The sequence below is a fragment of the Callithrix jacchus genome, chromosome 8 (genome assembly GCF_049354715.1).
Source record: "Callithrix jacchus isolate 240 chromosome 8, calJac240_pri, whole genome shotgun sequence".
Classification (NCBI taxonomy): Eukaryota; Metazoa; Chordata; class Mammalia; order Primates; family Cebidae; genus Callithrix; species Callithrix jacchus.
This window is the reverse complement of record NC_133509.1, coordinates 125,755,938-125,768,281: the sequence shown is the minus strand read 5'-3', so window position 1 is coordinate 125,768,281 and position 12,344 is coordinate 125,755,938. Positions and strand designations below refer to the sequence as shown.

At 37.1% G+C, this 12,344-nt stretch overlaps 1 protein-coding gene across 6 annotated transcripts in view; it reads left to right on the top strand.

The window, feature by feature from the left end:
• RPS6KA5 (ribosomal protein S6 kinase A5) overlaps positions 1-12,344 on the top strand; it is a 199,372-nt gene that overhangs the window by 153,302 nt on the left and 33,726 nt on the right. For all 6 annotated transcript variants that reach the window (XM_009006445.5, XM_078335613.1, XM_035261269.3 and 3 more), the window contains 5 exons: positions 5,254-5,404; positions 7,567-7,728; positions 9,743-9,868; positions 10,254-10,387; positions 11,179-11,272. In XM_009006445.5, coding sequence (XP_009004693.2) covers positions 5,254-5,404; positions 7,567-7,728; positions 9,743-9,868; positions 10,254-10,387; positions 11,179-11,272 — 667 coding nt within the window. The remainder of the gene's footprint in view (positions 1-5,253; positions 5,405-7,566; positions 7,729-9,742; positions 9,869-10,253; positions 10,388-11,178; positions 11,273-12,344) is intronic.

Sequence of the window (12,344 nt, the reverse complement as noted above, 5' to 3'; positions counted from 1 at the left end):
CCTCCTTGCCACTCTGTGTCCTCCTGTCAGTGGGTTCATGATCTTGTAAGTGAAATTCACTTTATTGTTCCTACTCTAAATGTCATGTTTATTTTAGTTTATGGATATAGGGTAAGAGTCAATAATAATACCTGGAGACATACACTATTAATGTTTTGATACGTTTTGTTTTATTCTTTTTTACTTGTATAATATTGTACTCATACTAGAAATATTTTAGATTTTTCAGTTTGGTGAAATTTATAAACATTCTGTTCTAATTACACACTCTGTGCAAACATGTTTTTTGTAATGGCTGAATAATGTACTATTGAGTGGATGCACCATAATATGCTAAACTTTTCCCCTAGTGTTGAACAAAAATTTAGAGTAAGTAAAGTTTACTGAAAGCTGTTTGTAACTCAGGCAGGCATATCAATAATTTTATAATTCTGGGACCACATGGGAACCAGGAAGTAAAAGTCAAGAACATTAAGTCATGAAATGGAAAAGATTGTGAACTTTTAAATGGAGGACAAATAGAAATAAACAACCCATGAGAATGCATGCCATTTGCAGAAAAGCAAAAGAGTTATTTGCAGGCATCTCACTGAAACTGTGAGGAAGAGAGAACCCGAGTGGGCAAGATACAGTAAGTGGAAAATGATTTGACCATTTATTTATTCACTAAATATTTGTTGAGGAGTTGCTATATGCTAAGCAATGTTCTAGGCCCTGGGAATAAAGCAGTGACCAAAACAAAGAGAATTCTTACTCCATTAGAGCTTATGTTTTAGTTGGGAGAGAGAAATAATAAACAAATAAACATATGGCATGCATGAAGAAAAATAAAATAGAGCCAAGGGATAAGGAGTACGGAGTTAATGGCTGTTCTTGACAGGATGGTTAGAGCAGGCTTCTCTGAAAAGTTGACACTTGAACAAAGAACCTAGTGTGTTTAAGAAGTGAGCATCGCCCATTGTTACTAAGACTGTTGTGCTTAAATGTCAGTGATTTTTTTTTCTGAGACAGGTCTTTGTTATATTTCAGTGAACATACAAAAACACATGTACAAAGTTTCATAGGTTTACTTTTTATAAAACATTTTATTATAAAAGTTTTCAAACATTTGTTACAGTGGACACCCACACACTCACTACCTAGATTCTACCATGAATATTTTATCATCCTTGCTTGTTACCTGTCTGCCTGTGTATCTTTATCTCTCCCATCATAGGTTTAATTTTAATGTTGGTGTCTTTACCCTTTATTCTGTACATTCTGAAGCTAATCACTTGTGAATTCTTTTTGCCACAGAGGTTTCCAGAAACTTAATTCATGAGTAGGAAGAAATTTTATATTCATTTTTATATTATTGGTGTGGATTTTAATTTTATTTCGTTTGTTTTTTTTACATGCGGTTCCTCAATCCATTTGGAATTCATTTGGGTTGTAGTATAAGGCAAGGATCTTGCTTTCTGTGTTGTTTATTTCCTGTACAGTTGGTTTCCCCAACGTTTGTGGTCTTTTGTACATGATCTGGTAATTTTTAAAAAAATGATACATGTTTTTGGCTCGGCATGGTGGCTTAAGCCTGTAATTCCAACACTTTGGAAGGCTGAGGCAGACATATCACCTGAGGTCAGGATTTCAAGGCCAGCCTGGCCAACATGGTGAAACCTCATCTCTACTGAAAATACGAAAATTAGCCAGGCATGGTGGTGGGTGCCTGTAATCCCAGCTATCAGGAGGCAGAGGCAGGAGAGTCACTTGAACCTGCGGCAGGAGAATCGCACTATTGCACTCCATCCTAGAGACAGAGTGAGAATCCATCTCAAAATAAATTAAATAATAATAATACAAGTTTTTATAAAAGCTTGGTAATTTTTCAAATGTGTCATCTGTGTTCATTTGATTTGGTTGTTCATTTATTTTGCTAGTACTTCATTTTAACAATTTCATTTCATGATACATTGTAATATGTGGCTAGGCAAATCACCCCAATTTTCTTTTTCAGAGTTTTTCTTATTTGTGTTACATATTTTGCAAATGAATATTAAAGTTACCCATTTTCTAAATCCTTGTTGCAAGTTTAATCAATATTCATATTTCTTATTTTTTTGAAGGAGTCTTTCCTCATCTGTAAAAGGATAAAAATAGCAGTCTTTTGATAGGATTATTATATTATTAAATAACACATGAAGTGTTTAATATGGCTTATCAACTCAGAGGTTTTTCTGACTTTTCAGAAGGCTCTAAGATTTATTTGGGCTCTGCCTAATTGTAATTCATTTCTGGAGTTTTCCAGATCCCTGTTTAAGCAAGAAAAAGATAACTTTGGGATATTACCAATTCAGAAATCAAGCACATTGGAGAAGTGACAGAAATACCCAAGAAATGTCTCCCTGCCCTTGTTGCAGGATGCTCTAGTATTGTTATGACTAAATGTCTCACAGAATTCTCTACCCTTAGCTCCACTTCTGCAGTGCCCACTCTGCATAGCCAGCAGTGGTCTGGGGTTCTGTTGATGTCCATACTCATATGTCACAATAGACTGGAATCGGGCACTAGTTTTAGTTAGCTTTATATAAGGATGCAGGACAGGAAACATTACAGCATCAAACACATCTTCATCAAGGACCTTCCCACCACCTATGTGTGGTTTCCCAGCCCACAGAAGACACACTCAACCACTGGTGATGAGAATAAGTAGGAATGTGTGGACCACCCCAGCATGAAAAGCTCAGCACAGCAACTGTGCCTTATAATAGCTCTTGAGCATGCATGGCTTCCAGGGGTCTGCATGCCTGCTCACACCTCTCAGTCCAGATGCAGCCCACTTCACTTCCAGGAGTATCTTTCACAGCACCTGACCCAGCTGCCACACCACAGTTATCCTAACTCAGGAAATAATGTAAGAAAAAGTTCTGGGACTACCTTCTCATGGAAAAAAGATGTAGCCTGCTCTAGGTCCTTTTTCCTCATCACACCACTCCCAGTGTCTGGTTCTCTTTCTGGCACTGCAGTTTTCTAACAGGAATAGGCTTCAGAACCACCACACCTCACTGAGGAAACCCTGTGGTATTCTGTTTACCAAGACAACAGGGAGCCTAAGTGGTGTTTCTTCCACATACCTTCTGTTTTCATAGGGTGGGGCAAAATACTCGTCCACATTTGCTAGTGTCTCCTGCTGCTGCTTCTGGCCTTAAGATTTTCACTCAGGAAAGGGAGGGGTTCAGGCCATCACTGGTGGTTCTTCAAGCTCCCTCATCAGCACTATTTTCTGCAGACATTCTTTCAGATTCTACTCAATTTCTCCTGCTGTGTGGTCCCTGCCTCATCTGAATTTAAAATTCTACCTCCTTGCATGTGGTCTCCTTGTGCTCATTTCTCCAGACTTGGCATCTTAGCAGAGCCATTTCTGTTTTTGGATACTCCTTTTGAGGATGGACCTATCATACTGGACATTTCTGCTTTCTGTCTTCACAGGACTGACTGTTCTTTCCCCAGCGCCTGGTATCAAGTAGATTTCCAAGACACATTGCAGTATTCTTAAGGTTTAAGAAGTAATAGATGGTGCAGGGTCAGTATGCTAAGATGTTGTCAGCCAAAGTGCATATATTTCTACATGATTCAACAAAAGTAAATGTCACAATTTGCTTATCTCGACCCTGATTCTTTTTTACCCAAAATTTTTTTCCTGCAAAAAGTACAGTAGAGGTAGAGAAAATGGGAAAGGCTATGTGTATTTTTTCCCAATAAAGAAGATTCCCCGTTTCTTTCTCAAATATGCCTGTGTCTGATCTGAGAAGAGGATTGTCTACTAATGCTGAAAATTCAGACAAGCAGTGAGCAATGGGAAAGTATTACAGAATCAAAAAGAAGACAGGCTGCTGCTTATTACTTTTCTTTCCTTTTTTGGGGTTCCAAGAATTAAGTGCTAGAGGTAGAATTAACTTTTGAGATTAACAACACTGCTGGAATATTTTGTAAAAAATTACAGTTTCATTATCATTTCACTCATTCTCAGTGGCTACTTGATAGAGCATCTAGGCCTATTTTTTATATGGTTGCTTTAGAATGAGGGAGTATAACAGTGGCCCACATTTATTGAGCATTTGCTGTGCACTAGGTGCTATGCTAAGCACTCTACAGGTCTTAACTCATTTAAACATCGTAATACCCATTTTAGGTAGGTACTGATGTTATGCCCATTTTACAGATGAGAAAACTGAGGTACAGAGGTTAATTATCTCAAGGTCACATGAGGTCAAGCCAAGCCATCATTGGACTCAGTCTGGGTCCAAAGTCTATGTTCTAACCCACCACACTATACTGTCTCTTATACATTGGTTATCTGTTTTTGTTTCATAATGGTTATTAATATTTGAATGCACAATAGGTAATCTTTTAGCATACCCAATTAATGTAGTAACTTTGTCTTCATATATATTGTATTAAGGTTCTTCATTTCAGTCAATCCTTTCAATATTTCTTATTAAATTATTGATCTGGATCTTAAGAAGGAGAAAGGTACACTTGGATTGAATTGATTTCTTCTGTGACCTTAGAATAAATTTCTCATCAAGAAATTTGATTACCACCTTATGTTTTTATTTTCTGTAATTGTGGACTTTACTCCATCTCTGAGCTTGACTTGTCTGATAGGGGTTTTCTGGCCATTTTATAGCAGCAAACAGTGAAGCAGATACTTTTACCCCATGAAAAGCTCCAGCTCTAGTGCCCATTTCCCGATATCAAGAGTTGAACTATCTCCAAGTGGGTCTGACCCCGTCTTGTCTCAGTGGACTTCCCTTTGCATTCCCATGGGCCCCTTAGGTTTGCTGACACTCGGGAAGAGAAGTGAGGTGGAGATGCTTGTTCTCTTTTGTACTTTTAAATCCGAGTGCTCAATTCACTTACCTGAATTTGTTAAGAGTGTTATATGTTGTGAAGTCTTTAATCATAGAGTCTAGTCTGTATATGGGAGGTCTAATCTAGTCCCAAGCTTTTTCTTTTTTCCCCCTAGTAAAATATTTGGGATGGTAGCCTCTCACCAGGATTGACTTATACTGAAAAATGAGCCAGCATTTTTTGTTCCTACTCACTTGAGTTTCAGAAATTTGACTTCATATTTCTTCAATAGTATTGAGATGTTATTAACACATGTTAAGTATTTATATGTGGTTCAGTTTCAAACTGTATTTCACCATGCTTTTTTTTTTTTTTTGTCATGTTCTGGTTATTTTAACAGCAAGTTTTGTCTGCCTACAGGAGAATATTAAAAAGTGAGCCTCCATATCCCCAAGAAATGAGTGCTTTAGCTAAAGACCTAATTCAGCGTCTTTTGATGAAAGATCCCAAGAAGAGACTGGGATGTGGTCCACGTGATGCAGATGAAATCAAAGAACATCTCTTCTTTCAGGTGAAATTATTGAATCGATAAATGGTTTTCTACTCCTTGCTGTTTTCAGGGTCCTTGGCATTCTTGGTGAAATTAATGAGCACAATCCCTATTGGGATAATTTTCCACTGACATTTCGTCATATCAGTAAGCCTGACCCGAATGTTATGGTCTAAAGGGACCATCTAGTTTTTTTTAAATTCTATAAATTAAGCTTTTGCATTATTATCACCAAAACAAATGAAAAAAACATATCATAATGAAAAAAAAACTCTTTCATCAAGTAAGCTTGTGTTATTTATTGCTTTTTAAATATTGGAAATCAGAATTATCTCTGCACTTCTGTGCTCAAAAAAGGCATATTTCTTTTAGTCTGTCAATATAATTATTTTTAAAAATACTACTGCGCATCTTACAGAAGTTCAGTAACATAATGAGAAATACATTTAGAATCAAATAAACTTTATTATATGTATTTCATAGATTCACATGGCCTGGAAAGATTAGTCTTTGAACAGACTTTCAATTGACTTGTTCTGAAGTTTATCTCAAAAATTAACAGGTAAAATATAAGAAATGATTTGAGCAAAGTACCCCCAATCATATTTTCCTAAGATCGTTTTCTCCATTGCTCCCTGTATTTGAGAATATTGCAGTGTATCTTTCATATTAGAAAAATTTCTCTTTTCAGTAGCTTGGAATAGTAATTTTAGATTACTTAATTGCCTTGAATTTTTAAATGATCAGGACACTTTTGGAAAGATCAGAATTCTACTTGTAAAGGCCTAAATGGCCTTTTTCTCTGTAAATGGAGCAGTAGTGGAAAGGATCGTAACAGCATTCCATTTTCTACATATTAAATATTCTCCTGCTAACAACATGTTTCTTTAAATTACCCCTTTCCTATAGAAGTTTCTCTTAATATATGTACAGTAGCCAAGCACAAGTTATGTGCCTATAATGGAAAACATTACAGCTGCAGAGAGAAAAAAACACTAATTAGAAAGTCAAGAGACTGTGTTCAAATCCTGACTCTTCCGCCAACTGGTGTTTGAATGCAAGTCTTTCTTATTTCTGGGCTTCAGTTTCACTGGATCAAATAAAGATGAACTAAATGACCTCAATCGCATTTTAGCTGAGAATTTTGAAGATCTGTAATTTGATTATTTTGTTTCTATTGCATCTACAAGACAGCATAATAAAAACATTGTATGGTAATTGATTAAACTTACTGAATTTTATCAACCAAGAAGTGTACATTTTCATATTTTATCATCACTGAAATCAGTATGCATATTACAGTGGCCATCATCTTATATTCTTGTGATTAATATGTTTTGCTTAATGATAGGTAAAATAATTATGTATCTTACTAACAGTGATGGCATCTTAGATTTGAAGAAATATGGTAATAGAAGATCTGTAGTATTTAATTCAGTAAGTGTTATCTGAGGTTATTTTAAATGATAGGAGCACAAAGAAACAGAGCAAAGGGTTGGATTTCAGTATTGTAACTCAGTAAGTGAAGTGACCTAGTTAGAAGAGGGGCTTGCATTCTGTGAGGGACATAAGAAGCAGTCTTTAAAATGCTTGAACACAGTTGAATAAGAAAAGAGTGATCACATCAGTATGATAGTATCATTGAACTTCTAGACATGAGCACATGCATGATTTATGGTGAATTTATTTTCCAGTCTGTCCGGATGACCAGGAGGAAAAGCAAGTGCAGGTGGACAGCTAAGTAGCACTGCCTAGAAAATAGGAATATTCTTCTAGAGCTAATATCTGCATCCATAGAGCATTTGGAAACCCTTGATTTCAGTTTTTGTTTTGCTTTGGATGTTTTTGTTGTTTTCTTTTTGGCTTAACACCTTTCTGAAGAGGCTCAGGACAAAAGTATTTTTGTTATCTTTAAGAGTAAACTAGGGTGTCTTAGTGCCCCCCAGAGGACACTCTGAGATTCAACAGTGATAGTCTCATCTTTGAGGCACAGCATTGGCTCGAGCTATAAACTGCTGTGGTCTTGCTTGGAAAAAGATATATTTTTTATTATTGATTTGAAATATGTTCCCTTATTTTTATCCTCTCTCCCTACCAGCCAAAATTCTAATCTGTCTTTATTATTCTTAGGAAATACATTTTGGCTATTGATTTCTACTTTGTACCAACTTGCTTTGTTTTAGAAAATAAATTGGGATGATTTAGCTGCCAAAAAAGTGCCTGCACCATTTAAGCCAGTCATTCGAGATGAATTAGATGTGAGTAACTTTGCAGAAGAGTTCACAGAAATGGATCCCACTTATTCTCCTGCAGCCCTGCCCCAGAGCTCCGAGAAGCTGTTTCAGGTAATTTCCCATTCTGTGCACATGTACACTGGCCATATGTCCTTTGAAAGAAAAGATTAATTTTCCCATATTGAAATAGTTTTGTTGGCATCATAAAAATGGGATTCTCTAATATCTTCAAAATTATTAAGTGAAGAAATATTGCAGATTGTTAACCGAAGCTTGTAGTTTGCTCAGTAGCAGATATTGTTTATGTGTTTATTTTTTTATATAAGGGAAGTTTTAATTTTATACCTGATATTTTATTTTACCTCTATTCATATTTTAAAAAGTTTTTTTTATATAGACAAGGTCTCACTCTGTTGTCCAGACTGGAGTGCAGCAGTGCTATCCTAACTCACTGCAGCCTCAGACTCCTGGGCTTAAGTGATGCTCTCACATCAGTCTCTGGGATACCTGAGACCATAGGTGCAAACCAGCATACCCAGCAAATTTTTGTGGTTTTTTTTTTTTAGAGATAAGGTCTTTCTATGTTGCCTAAGCTGGTCTTGAACTTCTGGCCTCAAGTAATCCTCCTGTCTTGGCTTCCCAAAGTGCTTGAATTACAGGTGTGAGCCACCATGTTCAGCCAAAAAAAAAACCAATTGTTTTAACAGACCAGGTCTCACTCTGTCACCCAGGCTGGAGTGCAGTGGCACAATCGTAGCTCATTGCAGCCCTGAACTTCTGGGCTCAAGGGATCCTCCTGCCTCAGCCTCCTAAATAGTTGGAACCAAGATGTGTGCTACCACACCCAGCTAATTTTTAAAAAATTGTAGAAACAGGGCCTTACTTAGTTGCCTAGGCCGATCTTGAACTCTGGCCTCAAGCCATCTTCCCGCCACGGCCTCACAAAGTGCTAGGATTGTAGGCATGAGGCACTGTGCCCAGCCCCTGTATAAAAACATTCGTTAGTTCACAATGCTGTCTTATTCTTTACTGTCAATGACTAATCTTAACTGCTAACTCTTAAAAAAGATTTAATTTTATATTTAGAAAAGGGTATTTGTTGCACAAAATAAAATATTCTAACTATTAAATGGCCTCAGAGCTTTGCTTTGACCAGTGTAGCTTTAGTATGCTTAATCTGGCCATCCAGACTGTGTCTTCTTCTTTGCTTATCAGTGTCTAGTATGTGACTGGGAACTTACTGGACATTTTTTGAATGTTTGTTGATAAGTGAAGGGTTTCTAGCTTGAACAGATTAATCATCCATCTTTATACCACTTGGCTCAGAGCATTATTCTGCCATTAGACTTTGTTCCTTTCCAAAACACAATTTTAAATTATAATGATTCTGAAGATATAAATGAGAATCAAATAATTGCTAAACTAGAAACTAACTTTAATGAGACTTGCCATTTTTCCAGTTTGAAAAACAATAGCATTTAAAGACCACTTTGTGGCTGGGACTGGTAGCTCATGCCTTTAATCCTAGCACTTTGGAGGCCAAGAAGGAGTTCGAGACCAGTTCAAGACATGGCTAAACCCCATCAGGCATGGTGGCGTGTGCCTGTAATCCTAGCTATTTGGAGACTGAGGCAGGAGAATGGCTTGGGCACAGGAGGCAGAAGTTTCAGTGAGCCAGGATTGCACCACTGCTCCAGCCTGGACAACAGAGCCAGACTCAGCCTCAAAAAAAATAATATTAATAAAAAAATAAAGACCACTTTAATACATTGACTGAACTTTTTTGAGAAGTCAGTTATGTTTATAAACAAATTTTTATCAGCAAACCAGGAAAATTTCATCCATGAGTCTGATTTTAGGGGTGAAATAGGGAAGAAGTCTTGTTCTACCTTTATTTTTGAATTGGTTTAGTTCTACCAGAAGATGGCATTATATCCTTCTAAACAGCATTGTTCAAATGATTTGAAACAATCTATCATTTTAGATTGCAAATAAAATAAAATTAGACTCAATCTCAACAAATATTTAAGTGTTTTTCTAAGAAAAAATGTCATTACAGTCTAATCTGTGCTAAACTGGAAAACTGCAATTCGTTTTTCTTTGTATTTCTTTGTCTTGTTTTTAGGGCTATTCCTTCGTTGCGCCTTCCATCCTGTTCAAGCGTAATGCAGCTGTCGTAGACCCTCTTCAGTTTCACGTGGGAGTCGAACGTCCTGGAGTGACAAATGTCGCCAGGAGTGCAATGATGAAGGTATAGATTTGGTAACTTATATGACATGTTTTTAGATTTTGTGAGTGTTTAAATACCAACTGTAATTAATCCTCATAAGTCTAGTAATTTTCATAGATTTGCCATTCAACTAAAGTGGAATTAAAAAAATGGAAATAGCAGTTATTTTCCCTAAAGAATTAATGTCAAGTTGAATGAGCTTCTTTTCACAATGATAGAATATTATGTATCTTAAATAATTACGTAGATGAAAATAGAAATTACCTATAACGTAAGATGAATTTTAGATTATAAATGTCTCCTATTCCTATTTAATATTAATAATTTTATATTACTCTATAATTTATTTGATCCCTTGTGTATTACTGACATTTTCTCAAGTTAAATGATGTTGGTTTCTAAACAGGACTCTCCATTCTATCAACACTATGACCTAGATTTGAAGGACAAACCACTGGGAGAAGGTAGTTTTTCAATTTGTCGAAAGTGCGTGCATAAGAAAAGTAACCAAGCTTTTGCAGTCAAAATAATCAGCAAAAGGTATGACCGTTTATAATACAATATTCTTTCTTATGTATTCATGAATTCTGTAAATTAAGAGTATTTATTTAAAATGAATATTCAGGAGAATCACTTGAACCTGGGAGGCAGAGGTTGCAGTGAGCCGAGATCGAGCCACTGCACTCCAGCCTGACAATAGAGCGAGACTCCATCTCAAAAAAAAAACCAAAATGAAACCAGTATTACTTTGTAAGACTTTTTTACCCGTAGGTTTAACCACTTGGCTTATGAGTTGGTCCATTATACTTCTAGCTCTGATTGACCTTTTCTGATAAAGTAATCCATTTTAGGCATAAATCATAGTTTTATCTGCTTTCGAGTTTAGAGAAAACTTTTGTGACAGTGACATATTTAATCAGTCTCAGTGATTTTAGCAGCCGTTGCTATTTCTACTAGTTGAATATTTGAAACTCTTTTCTCTAAAATTATTTAGCAAGCTACTGATAGCTTTGAGAACCATCTAGTTGTTTTGGTAACTTACGATTATTGTTAAGATTGCATATTCTTATTACCAAATTGACAGACAAGTAGAGCATTTCTTTCTTTATATGATTTGTACTTTTCTGACTCAGAAATAGTAATCTTCTCCAGAATATTACTTTTCCTAGTATGTGGTATAATTCATTACTTTCATGGAACCCTCATTATGATATACTATAACATGTATATTCTGAATGCACTGTAAATAAAAACAAAATTAGTCTTGGGGCAGTACTGATATAAAAACTTGCCTGAAGAAACATGTGGGTGCTAAGTGTTTCATCTTACAGGATGGAAGCCAATACTCAGAAAGAAATAACAGCTCTGAAACTCTGTGAAGGACACCCCAATATTGTGAAGTTGCATGAAGTTTTTCATGATCAGGTATCCTGCTTTTTTTTTCTCTGTGTACTAATTTACATACAAGGTTGTACTTTTCACCAGTTTCGTTGGTGCTTCTGGGTCAGAGTCAGGGATATGGGACATCACCCAGCCACCAGAAAGGGCAGAGAAACCACCCTCCCAAACCCCTCCCCAGCCACACACTGTTCCCCAACCCCAAATCAGGTTATCCCTTCGCTTCTCATGCTTTTCTCACTCAGTAGTTGCCACCTATGAACCTATGACAGGAAGAAGGGGGGTGGGCAGGAGCTCAGTGGTGCAGTCATTAGCCACAATGTCCTTGTTGCCAGTGCAGCTGCTACCCACCATCACTTAATCCTGAAATACCTCTCAGGACTCAGGAATTTTGAGCCTCCAAATTCCCTTTCACTTCTAGAGTAGAACTGAGAAAGTCTGGAGCCTAATTGATGCAAGCTAAAGGACAAATAGGAAGTAGAAAGCAAAGATACTCCTTTTATCTTCTAGCTACAGGTGGTAAATTCTGCTCAGACACCTGGCCAGGTCAAGCTGCCCCCTCTTCTACTCTCAGTCTGGCTTTGCAGCAGGTGGGGAGGAGCCCCATGTGTTCAGTTCATGTCTGTTCACCTCACCCATGTCAGAAATTGCTCCATTACACTATTCTGTGCCCTGAGACCAGCGGTGGCTGGGAGGTGATGCAGTCCTACTCAAGACAACTTGGAGGCACAAGAGTGCAAGCCAGTTCTGAATGTGCTTTGCTCCAGTTTTACCAGTGAAGAAACTTTGTCCAAGGTCATATAGAGAGTCAGTGCGAATCTAATAAGAACCTGGACTCCAGCTTTGGGCGCTCTTTGTTGTGCTGTTGTGATATCTGTGACCAAGGATCAATGGGGCCCAGTTCTCTACCCCACTGAAATGTCTTCAAGTGCTGTTGCCAGGAATGATACATCATGGTGAGACCAGGCAACAGCAGCAGTAGCACCACAACCATAATATCTGCTGCCATTTATTATCATATATCTTGTGTGGTCTAGGTCCTGTACCAGGCACTCTGCATGTATCATCTTATTCAGTCCTTACCACAGACCCATGAGGT